The sequence below is a fragment of the Schistocerca nitens genome, chromosome 6 (assembly GCF_023898315.1).
Source record: "Schistocerca nitens isolate TAMUIC-IGC-003100 chromosome 6, iqSchNite1.1, whole genome shotgun sequence".
NCBI lineage: Eukaryota > Metazoa > Arthropoda > Insecta > Orthoptera > Acrididae > Schistocerca > Schistocerca nitens.
In genome coordinates, this window is record NC_064619.1 from 177721176 (window position 1) to 177741554 (window position 20379).

Sequence of the window (20379 nt, forward strand, 5' to 3'; positions counted from 1 at the left end):
ATTTCTGTTTCCTCTTGAATCCTTCTTTTGTCATTGCAATTCTTTTCCTAATTTCTGTTGAGCAATACATATCATCCATTATTACAATTCCCAAGTAATTGAAGTTATTCACTTGCTCTAATTCATCTCTGCCTATTTTCATACAGAATTTTCTCCCCTTTCCTCCAATTACCATGCTTTTCGTACATAGGTAGGATAAAAACAGATTATTGTGGAACAGAGACACAGCATATTTTTCCACTTTTTCAAAAAAATAAAATAAAATAAACACAGAAGTAATCATTCACCAACAGCCCCCACCCCAAAAAAAGGGCACGGGTGTGGGATTTAGGCATATAAAGAACTGAAAATCATTCTATCATTCATGTGGACACTTCTGCTCGGACAACCACTTTGAATATGTATTCTAGCAATTACCTAGAGTGTTGCCAAGACCTATTTACCTGCAAAAACTACTTACTTTTAAATTCTCATAATCGCCAGCATGAAGACGATCTCTGTATGTCTCTATTGCATGGCATGCTATTTCACGTGCTTCAAAACTCAACATATGTGGCCTCTTGGATACAAAAGTGCTTAGTGGATAGCCCATGAACTTTGGTGCACTGTAATCAATACAAAGTCTTGATTAATAATATACATCACTATTATTTTTTGTCATTATCTATAATGACAAAAAAGTAAACCAGAAGAAATAGTGATTAACAATGGCTGATGGTCTGCTAAAGATGGAAATATAAAATTTGAAGAAAAAGTAAAATATGGTGAAAATTACAGCACGAAACATAAAAGCAAAAATTTAAATCAATAAACATATGTGGAAAACTGGAATCAAATACGGTGTGTTTTCCACATATCTCCCTAAACCACTGAATTGATTTTAACCAAATTTGGCACACATACTATCTTTCAGTAAGTACTGCTGGGGTAAGACCTACTGATAGTGAAGTCGGCCTAAGTTGATCCCTGACAGCTGGCAGCCCTGTTGTTAGCTTTCAACTATGAAACGCAAATGGCTGCAGCAAATGCAGTAGTTGTCTATAGAGCTCCAGCGACACAGAGCCATTGCCGTATAGATGTTTAGAAAATTGCATGGAGCTTCTGTGTCCAGCCCATTTTTCAACTGTCAGAGATCTTCTTATAGTGCCTTGATTACAGCTCTCATAGGCGTGCAGGTGAGAAGGGCTGCCCTGCACAACAGGAGTGTTGAGCAGGTAGCACCAGAAACTGTTCCAGGGGCTATGCCCACTGATGGGAACTGCTGAGCAAAGAGAGGAGGTAGGAGGAGGTGATGGAAAGAGGGGGTTAGAAGGAAATGGACGGAGAGTGGGGGAGGAGGAGATGGTCAAAGGGAAAAGGGGAGGAAAAATTGGACAGAGACAGTGGTAGTGCGCAAATAAAAAAGGGGGGGGGAGGGAAGAGATGGACACAAAGTGGTGGAGGAGCACATAGAGAGATCTGGAAGGGGGATATAAACTGAATGAGAGAAGGAAGAGATGACAGACAGAGGCAGGAGGAGGGTGAGATTGACAAAATTTGGGGGAGCAGGAGATGGATAGAGAAAGGGAGAGGTTGGGAGTGGGGAGGAGGATTCAGATAGAAAGAGGGGAAGGAACAGAATAACTACACCCAGCATTGAAAAATAATTGCTAATGCTGCACAGATACACGTGCAAAGCTGCAGGTGGTGTGTGGTAGTGGGAGTGTGTGTGACTGAGAGAGAGAGAGAGAGAGAGAGAGAGAGAGAGAGAGAGAGAGAAATGGTGGCTCTGAGCACTATGGGACTTAACATCTGAGGTCATCAGTCCCTTAGACTTAGAACTACTTAAACCTAACTAACCTATGGACATCGCACATATCCATGCCTGAGGCAGGATTCGAACCTGAGACCATAGCAACAGCGCAGTTCCGGACTGAAGCGCCTAGAACCGCTCGGCCACAATGGACAACGGCTGGCAGAGAGAGAGAGAGATATATATATATATTTTTAAGACATAATTTTATAATTATGTTAAGCAATGGCTTCATTTGGAGGATGACAACAGAAAACATGAAAAAGTAAAGCAAATATGTGCACAAGTGGCAATGAAGGAGATATCACTTTCACTTCAGCATTATGAGAAAAATACAAGCAGTATGAAACTAAATGTTTAAATTCAAATCCCAGAGTGCTGATGGCAAGGCACAGGTAAGTAGTGGGCCAAACATGAAAACATATACAAAGTTGAGTCTGAAATCTTCCAACCACTTCTGCACTGCTGAGCATGAAAAATTGTGTTAATGCATGTAGATCCTGCCATCATGCTTGTGAAGCAACTTTTTACAGCTACATACTCATAAATAGGTGATATCAAATAACCACACCCAGCACTGAAAAATAATTGCTAAAACTAACCAAACAATGTGCCATAACTCTGATTACACAAAAAAATAACACTGGGTGTGACCCAATGAAGCTTAACAGGATACAAATATTTTCAATAAAATTACTGAGGTTACTCCCTGAGAATGCAGATGTCTACAAAAATCTGTCATTTTTGGATGGTTTAATGAAGAAAGGAAGGAAGATTAGAGTTTGACATCCCGCTGACAGCAAGGTCATTAGAGATGGAGCACAAGCTTGGATTTTAAAAGAAAGGGGAAGGAAATCGACTATGCCTTTTCAAAGGAACCATTCCAGCATTTGCTTGGAGTGATTTAAGAAAACCACAGTAAACCTAATCTGGATGGTCAAACAGTGGTCTGAACTGTCATCCACCCAAATGTGAGTCCACTGGGCTAATGGGTAATTTAAGAAAACATAGAAAGAATTGGGCAATATTTCTTCTAATTGTACAGACTGGCAGCTCCCTCTGACTGGCAAATGCTAGGTAATACCCACAAATACAAAAAAGAACCTATAGTTTATAATTATAGCATTGGTGCCAAACTTTTGGAGCCTCTCATAGTGTTTGAATATCTAAGTAGTAACAATATGAAATTTAATGAACTTGTGGAAGCAGTAACATGAATGAGAGATGTGGAGGGTTTTTCCATTAGATGCTAGACAACTTTAGCAACCCTCTTCAGTAAATCACATTGAAGACAAGTGTGATTTACTCTGGAGAACTGTCCCAATGTTTAGTGTCCTTGACAAGTTTGTCTTGCACCAGATGTCAAGCGAATTCAGTAAAGACCTGCCAGATTCATATATCCCTTATAGAAGCTTGTCACAGATGCTCAGTGAACTGAAATGGCATTGCTAGTTTCATTGTATATTTTATATCAAGCTAGATACAAACACAAGTTGTTCTTTACACACAAGATAGGTCAGTTACATTACGCGGTGCTCGAAATAAAGTGAACAGGTGTGGAACACTTTCACAAACAGTATAAGTTGGGAGTTGGTGATGCATGGTTTCACCCAGGGAGTTCTAAGTCAACAGTTCTACAATGGAGATCAAGCCTGTCGTAAGCAACATATCAAATGCCCTAGAATAAAAATCCACAGTGAGGTTATCAACACAATATGTACTGGTGTGTAAAGGAGCGCTTCATGTAGAGTGTGTGAACAGGTTTCCTGGCTATGGTGCCTGCTGATTTAAAGTGGCCAAGAAACCAGAGTTTGTCGATATCAGTCACACTTCCTGCTAGCGTCGGCTGACTCACATCTCAAGGTCCATGCCTTGCCCCCTATAGAGGCTACTAATCGATCCTCCTCGATACTTGGGGAGAGATACAGCAGTGTATCTCGTGCAAGGATCATGAAAATAAGATAATGATAGTACATATGGAGGCACACCAACAGCCATTTTTTTCCTTTGTCTTTATGAAAACAAGAAATGGAAAGGAAGGGGCTAATATAGGTACAATGTACCCTCCACAATGCCACTGTACAATTGTTTATGGAGAATACACAGTATACCAACAATCTTGCAAGAGGATGTAGAGAAGGGTCACTAGATGAAACTATACATATCAGTACATATACCCAGAAACATGCATTTTCTCCATAAAAAGTAACAATAAAATCTTCTATGTTCTTAACTCTTGCACTGCAAGTGATGTTCCTTTGGCAGTACAGGTCAAAAATTTCTCTACATGACAATCACCATATTTGTTGTACAAACTGTATCCACACATTAAGTTTTGATGCACATACAAGGTGTGTATGCAGGCAAGGGGAAAAAGTCCCAGATTTCTCGGTTAAAAAAAGCACTTTTCCCAGGTGAAAATACACTTCTTCCTATCTTCTGAGCATGAAATTCTTCTAAGTGGCTGGTCCTCAATGTGTTGAGTTTTAAATGAGAGTCAAATGCTCTGTGGTTTAAGAGATTCATCCAACATTCTCACACGTAACATAATTCATCTTGCGTAAAAGGAAATTTACTTTGAGGGTAATGCTTTTCAAAGCACAATTTTTAAGGTGTTGTAGCATTTATTACGTTCGATTTACATTTGTAAATAATACACCAAATGAAAGAACAACTCAAACAGTTTTGTGTGTATACCTGTGCGCAATGGGAAGAGTAGGGAATGACAAAGAGTGACTGAAAAAAGTGTTAAACGAGTGCGAGTCTTTCAAGCTTAGCCCTAAGAAATATCCCTGCGGAAACTTTATGGGCCTTTATTTTTCAGTGAATCAACTGTAACTTATGTTTCTTATCTTGATGTCCTACAGCTATGGCCCGTGCCTCAACAGGAAGAAGCTGAACAACACATCTTTATTTGGGAGCAAGATGGTGAGCCGCCTCACTGGCATAGCTCAGTACACAACTGGTTAAACAACGTTGTATCCGACTGGTGGATTGGGCGCAAGGGGCCAGTTGACACAGCATTTTCTGCATGACTTCCATGTTCACACATGAGCTGATGCGATCATGTGTATGTGCCTCTGATACCAGCTGATCTTCCGATTTTAGAAACAGTTTATTGCAACAGTTATTCCTGACACACTGCACAAGGTTTCAGAACAACTCGCCTATCGACTCGATGTGTGATCAGTGTTCACACGGAATAATTGTAAGAAAAACAGTTTTTGTTTCTCTTTCATTTGGTGTGTTATTTATAATTGTAAGGTGAATATAATATGTGCTATAAAGCCTTAAAACCCATATATTCATTTTGAAACACCTTGTATATACAGTATTAAGAGATCTTACATGATGTCATAAAGGAAATATATCATCATAGGATGCTAGAGCATCAGAATTTCGTAAACCATACTAAAAAGCATACTTCAGCTTAAAGTGCACATTCATATGTCCAGATTCACAATGAAGTAGGCCCAAATTGATATCAAGCTTTTCAGTGCGATTTCCGGGATGCAAATTTTCTTGGAGTACCAGTACTGTATTATCTCATGTTTGGTTCTTTATTGTGGCTTAATGCCATACATGCCAGAAGACGAAAATGTGCACTTGAAATTCAGTGAAAAGTGAAACTACCCAATAGTGTTGAATGAAACACTTTGTTTCTAATAAACTGACTATCTTTGTGGAAAACGTTAATAAAAATCACATTTATTTAGCAAACTGACAAAAATAACTTCATTGTTCTGCAAGGCGATTAATGCTTGACTCAGGGTGTATATGCTCTGAGACAACTGGGAAATCTGGAAAAAACCCAGGAATTTTTTCATCTGGGAGAAAACTGGGAAAAACACAGGAATTTTTTCATCTGGGAGAAAACTGGTAAAAACCCCAGAAATCCCTGGCAAAACATGGAAATAAAATAAAATCAGAAAACTGAAACTAATAATATATTTCAGCCTTTCATAATTACAAGAATTTATTTTAATTCACTTAACAACCCTCAGCCACAGAAATCTGTTTTGTTTTCGTTTGATGTGAGAGCTGCAAATGAGGAGGAAACACCAAAATCACTAAACGTAAATGCGGCTCATGTGGAGACAGACTCCCTCCTCACTACAACCCAGACTGCTCTGCACATACACGAATCTGGCAGCTTGGGCGCACCAGGAAAAAAATAAAAATAAAAAAAATAAAAAATAAATAAACAAATAAATTTGCAGGATAGCATTTGGTTGCTTGTTACTACTGCTGATAAAGCTAACAGACACACTTCACGTGCCAGAAGCGGGAACAGGTACTACCCATACGCAACTCAACTGCGCATGCCCATGAGCCTGCTGGCAACTACTAAAACGAACTTAATGTAAACAAGTGTCACATCATGCTTATCAGCAGCACTTTACTGTTATGGAGTAATGCATTGTTTTTGTCCTAAAGGCTTTGACACTGTAGACTACAACAATAAAAGATTTTCAGAATTCTAAAAAATTCTAGGGTTTTTCCTGGTTTCCTGCCAGATGAAAAAATTCATGATTTTTTCCCAGATTTCCCAGTTGTCGCAGAGCATATACACTCTGTCATAATCAAAATGCTTGGTATGATGTGGATCATTCCAATCACAACCATGTTGTTGTTGTTGTAGTCTTCAGTCCTGAGACTGGTTTGATGCAGCTCTCCATGCCGCTATACAGTAAAACTGCATGCCCTCGGGAAAAATTACGGCTGTAGTTTCCCCTTGCTTTCAGCCGTTCGCAGTACCACAACAGCAAGGCCGTTTTGGTTAGTGTTACAAGGCCAGATCAGTCAATCATCCAGACTGTTGCCCCTGCAACTACTGAAAAGGCTGCTGCCCCTCTTAAGGAACCACACGTTTGTCTGGCCTCTCAACAGATACCCTCCGTTGTGGATGCACCTACGGTACGGCTATCTGTATCGTTGAGGCACGCAAGCCTCCCCACCAACGGCAAGGTCCATAACCTGTGGAATTAGCTCTTTGTTTGACCACACAGCAGTCACATAAACAAAACCACAGGAAGACCCACAAGGGAAAATCAAAAGGTTCGTATTGAGTAACATTAGTGAGCAAGCACGTGGTCCAACTCAAGCTCTCCATAATTTCCCCGAATATAATGTTCATATAGTGTACTAAGGAGCTGAGCCCATGTTTCTTTGCATATTTTCAGCTGTACCTCTACCTCTTTCAACATTCTTCTAGTAAAAAAGCAAGTGCCTCTAAACCAGTTGGTGAGGTGGAGGAATGTATGCCCATATCGAACTGTCATCAATTATATACGTCCATAGATTGGTGTCAGAAGCCACAGAAATGAGTGGAATCAGGTTTAACTTCATTCCAAAAGTGGCTGTTTCCGATGTTGAAAATAGATCTCACACAAAGAAAAATTTGCTAAATTCGTGAATGGAATTTAACAATAAAAATAATCAATTTTTGAGAATATAATGTAATTGGATAGATAAAGAAATCTACACATCAAGTGGGGGTAGGAGAGCACACACATAAAAAAAGGTTTTACTTATGCAAGGTTTTGGAGTCATTAGCTCCTTATCCCGGCAGAAAAGTTGAAGGGGAAAGAAGAGGGGTGAAGGAAAATGACCGGAGAGGTTTAGGAAAAGGGGTAGAGAACTTCTCATCCAGTCCGGTAAGTCTCCCCTGACCCAGGATTCTGGGTAACTTTTCCTAACTCTGCCCCTTTTCCTAAACCTCTCCTTTCTTTTCCTTCATCAATCTTCCTTCCCCTTCAACCCTGCTCCCAGAAAAAGGAGCCACTGCTCCGAAAGCTCGCATAAGTAAAATTCTTTTTTTATGTATGCTTTCTCCTGCCACTGCTTGGTGAGTAAATTTTTTTTATCTATCCAGTTACATCATAGTGAATGGAATTTGCTTTGCAGACTGAGGAAATCCATACAATTGTGTAACAATCTAGAACAGAATTTCCCCAAAACCTGTTGAGTCCATAGCCACTACATTCTGGTGGTATAAGTATGGACTTGCTGCTCATGTAGAACATGTTACACAGTACGGTGAGGAACAATCATATTGTGTGCAATGGTTCCTGTATTTGTATTCGGGTCCTATTCAAGTCAATGAAATACATCCACTTCAAAGTAGACACTGTGTAGACTCCTTGGAGCACCGACAGTGATCTGTTGACTATGAATGTCCCAGTTCTCTTGGTCACTGCTGTACTGCAGCAAAAATCTGTATGAGCTGGCATCTCATGACATGGAAAACACTGCCAATACAGTTGTCAAGCTTCTCTCCAATTATGTTGTGTTTAACTATAAATTAAAAACATGTTGGTATATTCTGACCACACATATTCAAGCTTACAAACTGTGGTACTGATCCATCTACATTAATGACTGAATGGCAAGTGATAATTGAATGCAAGAGAATTCTTGTAAAGAGTCCCCCACCACCTTCACTTAATTCATTCTACATTCATGCCTTCGTATCTGCAGTCTTTTCCTCTGTTCTGTCTCCCCTTACCAGTCCACTCTTTGACATCACTGTGTGCTAAATACAGCTCCTCTGCCTGTGCCAGAGGGACTGACCAGTGCCACATTCCAATCCCGTGCACTTGCTGCCTCTCCCTCCCAGCTGCCAGGTGCCCTCCCTCCAACCCTCCTCACTTCTTTTCACACCCCACTCACTCTGCCTGATAAAACCCTTAAACCCGTCACCCAAGTCACTCCACAGTACTACAATGTTGTCAGTCAAGACAATTTATCTTTGTAAGGCATACATAAGTGTGTGTGTGTGTGTGTGTGTGTGTGTGTGTGTGTGTGTGTGTGGGTGGGTGGGTGTGGGGGGGGGGAGGGAGGGAGGGAGGGAGGGAGGGAGGGGGAGAGAGCATGTGTTGTGGGCTCATGCACATTCACATGCACTTTGTAATAGTTAGTTTTGAAGGAGGACACTGTCCAAAAAATTATCAGCATTTTCAGTCCTGTTGATGTACCTACTGAACGCCTCAACTACATGGTGAGTTGGTGTTCCTTCACTATTTCATTATTTGCTTAAAAATCACTAATACTTTCATAAGAGTTAACAATGTGGCTTGATTTTGTCTTCTTATAACATGGAAACAGTTCATTTTCAGACAAACATCCCTACAAAAACTTTGTCAACAGAGCACCTTTTACAACCTCTACGAATGTTTAATGGGAATGGTGTAACATTACGAGTGCAGATACAGAATCAATCTGCGGGATATTAAGCATCTGTCCTAATTTAACAATCACAAAATACTGCATCAAATGGAAAATTCATGTGAGAAAGCTATAACATGACTAAGAGATGGAATGGCTGGCTAGCACATACTTTTAGGAGGTGAATGTCTAAGGACTGCTGATAGATGCGTATAAAGCAAAAACAACTATCCTAGCTTTCAGATCTGTTAGCTTCTTCTTCATGGAGGAAAATGAGATAGGCTGAGAGAGGTTAGAAAGCAGGAGTAAGTCACTTGTACTCTAGGTTGCAAGGACAATGGAAGACAAAGGACATGCCACCCCTCTTCTTCACAAATGGTCCCCCCTCAGCCTGGAGCCTGAGTGAACTGCCTTGCCTCTCTAACCTCAACCAACCTATCCCTCTTTCCTTCCTGCTGGAAGCTAGGATAGTTGTTCCTGCTTTTAAGTGTGTCTACTGGCTGTTCTAAGAATTTCATCTCCTAAAAGATAAGTACGATCCAGGCATTGTGTTTCCTTGTAATCATAGGAAACTCGACAATTATAAGTGACAGCATGCAATAGTACTCTGTTTTTTAGGTAGGAACACAGAGTGAAAACACACGTGCAATTTACTCTTGAGAGTAAAATATGAACATTAAGAACTACACGAATGCACATGAAGCACATTGATAAACCATATGGAAAAAGATGGATGAGAGGATGAATCAGTGACTTCCTTACATGAACTTGAGGTAGGAAGGTAGGCACACAAAAGTCTTAATAATATGGAATTATTTCTAAAGTCTGTTAGTTTCCTTTATATCTGGGCACCTGGTAAATCTTCGTGGGTTTCTCACAAAATGAATGAAAACTTTGATATATTAAGATCCATCCCTTTCCCACCAGATGTTTCCATTGTAGCATGTTTCACACGAGAACAACTGGCCAAGTGTGTTACCGCTTAGTAAACAGTTTATTTTCCAGGTTAAGTTATTATTCTCAAAGAAACTTTAAGTAATAACGCATCCTTGGAGAGATGCTGAGTACCACTGTGAAAACTACTACCTCTTAGGCTGAGTGCAAAATAAGAATAGTTATGGGGAAAAACAAAGTTACAAACCTGTGTGTGTGTGTGTGTGTGTGTGTGTGTGTGTGTGTGTGTGTGTGTGTGTATTTGTGTTTGTGTTTTGCACTACTTGGGGAAAAAAGTTCAGTTTCTTTTCATGCAGAAGAAGCGAGCTTTTGTTGGTAAGAACAGGAGTATAGCCTAAGTTTCATATTGAAAATGTTTCACTCTACTAAAAGCAGCACAACTTGGCTCATAGATTTGCTCAGAGATTAGTAATACCAGAAGACAATAACATAATCCTATAAACTTAAAATACTGAGTAACAATCACTTTTATTTCTTTAAATGTACAAGATTTTGGTATTATCAGCAGAATCTGCAAGGATTCAGTAAAACCAACTTCAATATTCTGATCTAGATCTTGAGACAGAAATTCAGGGTTAAAAATAGTATTCATAAAGCCATTATTTGTGTCTCACAGGTAATAGTGACCATTGGCAAGCTTTCTTGCTCCAAAGTTTTCTTTTGAAAACATTGTACAGTCATTTAACCAGAATTTAGTGATCAGACATAATGTCATATGCCAGATACCAACAGCACTGCAAGCACAGCATGCCAAAGAGAAAGGTGTATCCTGATTCTGCAAGGTAGTGTAAATTAGTAAGTGATAACATAAGTATCCACCCTCCAGCTACAACACCATTACAAAACTCTATTTTTTACTATATTGAAATGGTAAACATGAGAAGAATTGCAGGCCAGTACTTAATTTTATGAGATGAAATGTTTACACTGCTGACATTAAAATTAAAGTGGTGACATTAACCTAGCTTTTGGAATTAACAGCTCCTTCCCAGAATCAAAAGCACAGTCAACCCAATGAATTTAATCCACAACGTGAGGAGGATGTAGTTTGGGCTCAAGGTGGTTCTGAGACACTGAGGGGCTGTTTTTTATAGCACAACCTGCGCCCACTTGTTCACGTTATCATGAACATGAACCATGAAGTTTATTTCAACATTCTCAGCGAACAAGTGTCGTTTATCTTCTATATCATCATGATGAGTATGCCGTGGATATATTGTATCCCAAGATGACAATGGTGGTGCCCATAGAGCAGCATGCATACTTAACTGTTTTGGCAAACACTTAGGTACTCTACTGAACCTCAACTGGCTCACTATGTCACCTGATTTTAATTGGAACAGCAGGTGTAACATAGTAATCAACATCCCTACAATCAGGTATCTTTATAAGAGTTGCTTCAGATGAATACAGCATACCTGAAAAAAACTTGTGGACTCTCTTCCTAGTCAAAGTGGGGTCATTACCATGGCTGGGGGGTGTTGTCTCCTGGGGGTGATTAATTTTTTGGCCAGTGAAGTTTATTGTAAACTAGGGATGGAGTGAATTAAGAAAAACGCACACAGATAAACCAACTCTATAGCATATAGGCTACATAAAAGATCAAATTATATGATTAAAATGGTTTTCTATCATAACTGATAAGGGAATGGTCCAGTCTCAGATGCGGAAACTTGATCCGCAATTTTTTGCATGAAAAGACTACAATCAAGCAAATACTGTCAAAATTTTAGCTCTTTTTAAAATGTTGAAAACTGCTATTATCACAGCCTGCCAGGCTGTTAGTGAGATGTACTCTCCTAGTGGAGTCAGAGCAGTCTGCAGATGCACTTCATTACTAGAGCACAGCTGCAGCTGACGGCACATTGGCTATAGTGGCTGGCACGAAAGTAGAGCCCTCAAGGTCACGACCGCTGCCTGCCGCCAACTGGGGCAGCGGGCTGTGATTCGCTCGCCTCTTGGCTTTGTCGCCATGTAGGTACTGTTAAAGGTGCGGTAGGTCAGAGCAGCTGAAAGCTCAGTGTTACCATGCTGTATCGAGTGTTCTCGTCCAATCTCAGTGTCTTACTGTCTTTAGAAAGGTGCTTTGATGTGCGTTCACTGGTGAACAACAATGTAGGTGCAATGACCTACTTGTAGCACTCCTCTGGTCGGTGTGCGTAAAGGGCGGAAAGACAGTCTTAAACAATCGAAAATTATCATATCTAATGTACTCAAGTTTTTTACTGATCTGGCTAACAATGAAGAAGTGAGGAATAACTTAAATTTTGCACAAATTCATAAACTTACTGCTAAAGCGTGTGGTGTCTCCAAGTCAACTGTAGGCCGTATTAGCAAATCTGTGTCATTGGCAGAATCTCCAGACGTGAATGAGTGTTTCAATTCTCCAAGAAAGGGATACAAATGTGAACGGAAACCAACCAACTTTGACGATTTTAACAAAGAGCTTGTGCGTCTAACTGTAGTTGGATATTACGGCAGAGGAGAGTAGCCAACGGCTAAAAAAAATACAGGCTGAGCTCTGTGAAAAAATTAATTACTTGGGCTCAAAGACCTCCGTTCTTCGTCTTCTCCATTCCCTTGGTTTCCGATTCAAGAAGTGTAATGACGGACGGAATTTCTTAATGGAACGCAGAGACATTGCAGCAGTGAGAGCAAAGTTTATGCATACAATGCACTTCTCACGTGCTGAAGACAACAGGCCTGTAGTGTACTTGGATGAAACTTGGGTTTCACAGAACCAAGCCAGTAAGTATATATGGCACAACTCCAAAGGAAACGGCAGTTTGAAAGTGCTTAATGGTAGAGGTGGCCAATTAATCATCACCCACACTGGTTCATTAACCACAGGCTTCATATCAGATGCCAAACTTGTTCCTCATGGTGGAAAAAGTTCTTGCCAATCCAATTACCATTCAGAAATGAATGGAGAAGTTATTAAAAATTGGTTTATTCAATTGTTGTCCGCACTGGAAGAAGGGTCAATTATCATGATGGATAATGCCTACTACCACTCCATTCAGATAGAAAAGCTGCCACATTCAAATTGGCACAAGGCAGATAGCATGGAGTGGTTAAAGTGAAATAATGTTTCATTTTAAGTTGATGAAACGAAGGCTGAACTCCTGTCTAAGGAAGAAATCGTAGGTGCCAAAAAGACTTACAAATTAGATCAACTGGCAAATGAAATGGGACACCAAGTGGTACGTCTACCACCGCATCACAGCCAGTATAATCCCATTGAATTGATATGGGCCCAAGTAAAGTGAGAAGTAGCAAAAAGAAATACTACTTTCAAACTTGCTAATGTCAAGAAGCTAACACATAAGACTGGGAGAGGTGTGTAAAACACGCAGAAGCATTGCAAGAAACTGATTTCTTGAACCAGGGTTTAAGAGACACCATAGTGGAATCTGTGATGATACACCTAGCTGAAACAAGCAACAGTGAATCTGAAGACACGACGGAGCCAGAAGATCCTTCAGTTTAGGTAAGTGCTGTCTATGTAAAAAGCTAACTTGGCTTAAATGCCTGTCTATTCATTTCAGTTATAGAGAACATACTGCGAATGTTTTTCCCTTACAGTAGATGTCTGATTAATTTATCACAAGTGGCGGCAATTAGTTTACTCGACGGTAACTGTCAATTAAAATAAGATTGTCAATTCTGCATTAATTAACAACAGTTTTTCCTGAAAACCTGCATCGAATGTCTTTACATTCGGATATAATCTTACTGCATTTGGTTTATTTGTACATTTGAAATTTAACTCCTTTTTTTTCATAGAAGGAATTACTGGCTGTTTCGTAGTAAGGGTAATGAAGTTCATAAAATGACAAAACATTGTGGTGCTTCTATATCATCTGTATACATAGACAGTGCAGTAACATCAGAACAGACCCAGCACCTATTCTGATTCTCCAGAAAGAGAACAGAAATCTATGATATTTGATAACTTTTACAAAAAGGTAGAACATAGAATTGTATTACTTTAGTATGACAGAGGATAGTATCCAATGGCTAGAGAAATACAGGGTAATGTCCGTGATAAAATTGATTATTCTGGCCAGTCACTTCAATGCACTGTCTTCTCCGACCGCTTGGTTTTTAATTCAGAAACTGTAATGATGGGTGAAATTTGTAACACAAGACAGGGACATTGCAATAGTAAGAATGAGGTTTCTGTGCACCAAGCGCATATTGTGTGCCGAGAATAATAGGCTTACAGCAAATTTAGATACAACTTGGGTTTCACAAAACTTTTCGAACAAATATTTTGCTCAACTTCAGTGAAAATATTGGCTTCAAAATAACTACAATTACTTTTGGGTAAGATATGTTGGCATTTTGAGTGATGGATGCAATGACGAAGGATATGTATTAGCAGCCAGTAAAATATTTTCGGGAAGTAGGGAATATTGTTGGTCATGTTAAAGCAAGCCGTCCGAACAAAACTCTTGGTGACGGCCTACAATGACTTGCGCACTGCTGCACACAGAATATCGTGGAAGTAATTTGCCTCCATATGTGATACGATACAATAATGATGTCTGACATGTTACCAAAAATAATTTTGTAGTTTTCTTAAAAACTTTCTCGTGGGTGTTTCTTCGCAGTCCTACAGAATGAAAATTCATCAGCGACTACATTTTTCGCTATGCAGTCGGCACAGTTTCACGTCTCTTATAATATTTTATTTTTATCTCGGAATACTTTTATGTTTCCAAAATAAAACATGCAGCATGTGCATCTGTAAACTTTGAGGATGTTTAGTGATTCTGTTACTACCACGGATTGAAGTAAAACATTGTTTTCCTCTAAAATTTCTTCTAATGTTAGTTTTCATTTTTTTCCCTAGCAGCTAGTGAGAATTTTCTTTTGGAAAGTACTTCCATCATATTCTAGACTAAAAATAAGATGGCGAGATGACCTTGAAGCCCTATTTTCCTGCCGGCTACAACAACACATATGACATAACACGATCTAATTTGCAAAGTGAACTTTATTTTTCAATAGTAGTTGCTCTAAAACAATTGTTTACAACTAGAATTCTCTCAAATTTGCAATCCATTTAATGTAAAGAAACAACAAAAATTACCTGACCCTTTTCTGGTATCCTGGAGTGTTAAAAGTAGAGATAAAACTGTATTAATATTCATATATGCCTACTAACAGAACAAGACTTTGAGCAGGTTCTAAATTTTCACATTAATGTGGAATTCGTTTAATATTCTAAGTCTCACAAAGAATAAATATGAAGATTGACATCATCCATTTCTCCTGAAGACCTATACATGTGTAATCTGCTGATTAATTTCTAGTATATTAATTCAAATGATGCTGACATTTTGATAGAAACTTTGGAAATATTAGAGAAAACTTGAAAAAACTATGACAGTTCAGGGAACTGCAGTTAGAGTGAAGATTTTTGGGTAATCACGAGTCCAGAACCAGAATACCTTTTTTGTGCAAAGAAACAATATACTGTAATAGCTATCAATAACACAGAAAAAGGCTGTGAACTTTTGCTTAAGCAAACAAAGGAAGGAGCAGTATGCACAAGAAGTTCTATTTCATACAATATGAATGTGAATTGTACTAATGGAATACAGACTTACACATGAAAAGTATTAAAGAAAAACTAGGGCAAAAATTTTAAACTGCATCTGACAAACAAAGTACTGTTACCAATGAAGATCCACAAAATTAGGCACTCTAAATTGCAATGGACATGAACATTAATGATTTCTAGGTCCTCAAGTTGGTTGAGCAGGTTCAAGAAATCTTACAATACAGGATGCAGCAAAATTACAAGGTTTAGTTTCAAGTAACCATGTAGAGAAGATGGCAAACTGTAAAGAAATTTATACATGATCTGAAGACAAAGCTGCTGTTATTTCACAACTGTTATGTATAAGGAGATCCATCAGGTTTTGTCAAAAAAGTGCATCCAAAATGCACTTTTATTTCTTAAGAAAAAAAATTAGGAAAGGACACATGCATAAATCCTTTAATTGATGTAACAAAGTCAAGTAAAATAGGAAAGCATGATTTTTCAGCATTAAAATTTAATCATTGTCATGCCAGCAGCAAAAAATAATTCATTATTCATGCTGGACTCTTGGCCTGAACATACTGATATCTTTGTCTTTCAGGATGATAGTGGAAAGAGATTTTTGAGAAACTGATAGACAATACAATTTCCAATGGCTTTTTGTCAATTCAGGTTTATCAGTGAAGCAGTATTTCTAAACTTCAGTCATTTGTGCATGACCAATTTGCATTGGTATATTTTATGAAATTGATCAAGTTTGTCTGGTACGCAGCACAATATGCAGAATAATGCCTGGGATAATCTTCCTCCCCTATTCAAATTTAGGCTGAATAAAATTAGAAATGTCTAGATGCATTATATTTTTTTGAAAACTTGACCTGTTGAGTTGCAGACAGTAAAATAAACTTCCTACATGTGAGGAAGCGGAGGGAGAAAAACTTATAGGCTATGTCACCAATATGGTGACCATCTTGGATTCAACTCTAAAATTTCCAATGGGAAGGTGACCATGTGACATATTAGACACATACAGAACTTCACCAGAAAAACAATGACATTATTATTTTGCACATAGTTTTATTCATTCTCAAGTTATAATCAAAGATGATGCGAATTACCAAACGAAAGCGCTGGCAGGTCGATAGACACACAAACATACACACAAAATTCAAGCTTTCGCAACCAACGGTTGCTTCATCAGGAAAGAGGGAAGGAGAGGGAAAGACGAAAGGATGTGGGTTTTAAGGGAGAGGGTAAGAAGTCATTCCAATCCCGGGAGCGGAAAGACTTACCTTAGGGGGAAAAAAAGGACAGGTATACACTCACACACACACACCCATATCCAACCACACATACACAGACACAAGCAGACATTTGTAAAGGCAAAGAGTTTCGGCAGAGATGTCAGTCGAGGCAGAAGTACTTCTGCCTCGACTGACATCTCTGCCGAAACTCTTTGCCTTTACAAATGTCTCCTTGTGTCTGTGTATGTGTGGTTGTGGCAGAAGTACTTCTGCCTCGACTGACATCTCTGCCGAAACTCTTTGCCTTTACAAATGTCTGCTTGTGTCTGTGTATGTGTGGTTGGATATGGGTGTGTGTGTGAGAGTATACCTGTCCTTTTTTCCCCCTAAGGTAAGTCTTTCCGCTCCCGGGATTGGAATGACTCCTTACCCTCTCCCTTAAAACCCACATCCTTTTGTCTTTCCCTCTCCTTACCTCTTTCCTGATGAAGCAACCGTTGGTTGTGAAAGCTTGAATTTTGCGTGTATGTTTGTGTTTGTTTGTGTGTCTATCGACCTGCCAGCGCTTTCGTTTGGTAAGTCACATCATCTTTCTTTTTAGATATATTTTTCCCACGTGGAATGTTTCCCTCTATTATATTCAAGTTATAATCAATTATATGTGGCAGCAGTGATGCGCTTGGCAGCATGAGTGTCACATACTGAAAAGGCATGAAGTGGAGCTTTAAATGGTGCAAAGTGTAAATCCCATGCCCAACATTGTTACATGCATATAAACATTAGGTGACATTTACTTGTGGCCATGTTTTAACTGCTCTTTTCTCATTTACAGATTACAAAAATGTCATAACTGCATGAAGAATGCATCAAATCTTGAAGCCAGGAGAACGGAGCACACAGGTCACTGCTAAGGAATTCAACAGTCACCACCTGACCAGACTATCCATTTCTCACAGTGCAGTTGCCAAACTTCTGGCCAAATTTTGGGCAACAGGTTCCGTCGTTGATAAACCAAAAGTTGGAAGATCGAAATCCACCAATGACAAAGCAAGGAGTGTGCTGGCACCATTAAACAAGAGTCCGCAACAGAGCATTTGTCACCTGTCGCAAGAATGTGGGGTTAGCCTTACTTCAATACTGTGAATTTTACGCAGCAAGAACAGCACCCATACAAACTTCAACTGCTCCAACACCTGAACATGGCACAGACCGTCGGGTACACATCGCAGGATGGGTGATGCAGCAACTGCAGATAAACACTTGTTTTCTGTGTCAGGTACTGTTCAGTAACAATTTTTCCCTCACTGTTGACAGAGGCTGGGACATTTCCAGAACTCTTCCAGCATGTTGAAGTTCCACTGCATTATGGACACAGCGTGCAGGCGAACCTGGATGTGCAGTTCTGCAAAAAGTGGATTGGTCATGGAGGTGCAGTGGAGTGGAGTGGCTACCATATTCCCCAGGTTTAACTCCTTTGTTGTTGGGTCACATCAAAGGACTGGTTTATGCTGTGAAAGTGCAGGATCTGGTTCATCTTAAGCAGCTAACTGTTGATGTGTGCCGTGAAATTCAGCAGAATGTGTTGGTCTAAGTTCAACAGGATTGGTTTCAGAAGATAGCATTAATACTGCGACGTAATGGACAGCATATCGAACCGTTCTCTCGGGAGTGTGTAACATCAGCTTAATGCCTTTTCAGTATATAACACTCACAATGCCACACATAATTGGTTATGCTTTGCCACACCAAACTGGTTAAACTCGAGAATGAATAAAGCTGTGTTCAAAATAACAATGTCTTCGTTTTTCTGGTGAAATTCTCTACCTGTCTGATATGTCACATGACCACCTTCCCACTAGAAATTTTTTAGTCGAATCCTAGATGGCGGCTTTCAAGATGGCCGCCATGGGGTATTTGCTGTGAGTGAGGGAAGTGGCACATCATGAGCCTACAAGATGCTGCTGCATCACCAAGCATGTGGATAGTAGTATTTCATTTCAACAAATTAAATTTACAGTTCCCATGTAATTCCTGTGGTACTTGACAACATTATGCTATTGTCACAGCCACTTTTGCTCATTTGCTGATTCATGCACAGCACAGAAATGGCTGAATAAACTACTGTTAAATACAGTTTTGTGTGTACCACAAAAAAAAAAAAAAAAAAAAAAAAAAATACACGTAGTCCCTCTTAACAGAAAAAATTTTGACATCACTTTTCTTTTGGCGTATTCTTGCATAAAAAATTTCATAGCAGTTTTCACATAGCATGATAGACTAATCCCTTGTGTGCCACTTTTAGACACATAGGCTCTGGAAGAGCACTTCAAAATCTTAAATTCGTTATCCTTCTTCTATGTTCTATCAACTACCAGAATATCTGAAATATTTGCTACACGTGTTTACTGATGTTATGTGGAGTACTACAAATTTACTGTCCTGTTTCACACCTCCATGTATACCAAAACTATATGAGCAAATTATTAATGTGCGTTTCCAGTTTAATTGCATTTAATATATCAGTAAGTTTATACACAGACATTGCTCATTCTTGAGACAACAGATGTCTATATGTCACACTAGCCTTCTTCAGGTGGTGACATTATGAATTTTCTGATTAGTAACACTCAAAAAGTGGAAAGCATTCATTTTTTAACGTAAAAAGTAAGATATACTCCTGTTTAGAATTGAATGTGGAAATAAATTTTGTTGTCAGCAAAAATTTCCTGTAAAATCTATATCCTTCAAAACGCTATGTCAGCTACGCCATATTCCTCATTATACCACAACATTATAAGCAAAAGAAACATGAGTGATTTATAACAATCAATAAAATCAAATTTCAATACTAGGTTAAAGACACAGAATTCCCTGATTATTTTCAGGTAAAATTTAATTCCCTGAGAATTCCAGGTTTTGCAGAAGAACCACCACTCTGATCTCCCCCAACATGATACCCAGAGTCTACAGCATTAAGATTCACTGACTATATTTCTTTGCGCGCATCCATAACAGATTACAAAATTTCCTACCTTATGTGGTACAAATCAAAGTATAAGATAAAATTAGTCACAAAAAATATGAAATATCAATACTAAAATTTACACACCCTTCAATATTTGTTGATATTTTCATGTAGCAACATCCAACAACATTGATGAATACAGCATCAGGGCAATCAGTAAAGAGCTTTAATAAAATAGGCGCCAAATCACCACAAGGATGTAAGCCTATTATTCCAAATTTTAAATCATTTTCATCAGTTCCATATGCATTCCTCAGTTCCTGAAAATGACAGAGCAATAAAAATACACAATCAGATCTTTTGTGCATTCCTCAGTTCCTGAAAATAACACAGCAATAAAAATACACTATCAGATCTTTTAAAGACCAAAATATAAAAAAACCTCCCACACAACTCATTCTTTCTATTTAATAGAGAAGAGAAGAAAGGTGATGTACTAGGTCAGTTTGGACAAGGATAGGCAGCAGCAGTGGGAGCTTTCTTGATGTAGATTCAAAATGAAATTTGACATGAATAAAAGAAATAACAAATATCTAATCAAGATAACATCCCAGATTGAGATTAATGTTTTACTTCTACTGATTCAAAAAATCACCCACTTAATTGCAGTAAGATTTCATTTGATAATACTTCCTCTTCACTT

General features: G+C 38.9%; 2 protein-coding genes across 7 annotated transcripts in view; one reads left to right on the plus strand and one right to left on the minus strand.

Annotated features, from left to right (window-relative positions):
* LOC126262575 (methyltransferase-like protein 25B) overlaps positions 1–20379 on the minus strand; it is a 112805-nt gene that overhangs the window by 53567 nt on the left and 38859 nt on the right. For all 6 annotated transcript variants that reach the window (XM_049959301.1, XM_049959296.1, XM_049959297.1 and 3 more), the window contains 2 exons: positions 19821–19996; positions 461–605 (listed from right to left, as the gene is read on the minus strand). In XM_049959301.1, coding sequence (XP_049815258.1) covers positions 461–605; positions 19821–19996 — 321 coding nt within the window. The remainder of the gene's footprint in view (positions 1–460; positions 606–19820; positions 19997–20379) is intronic.
* The window catches only part of LOC126262577 (tubulin beta chain-like), a 309685-nt gene that overhangs the window by 46430 nt on the left and 242876 nt on the right, over positions 1–20379 (plus strand). The gene's annotated exons all lie outside the window — the stretch shown is intronic.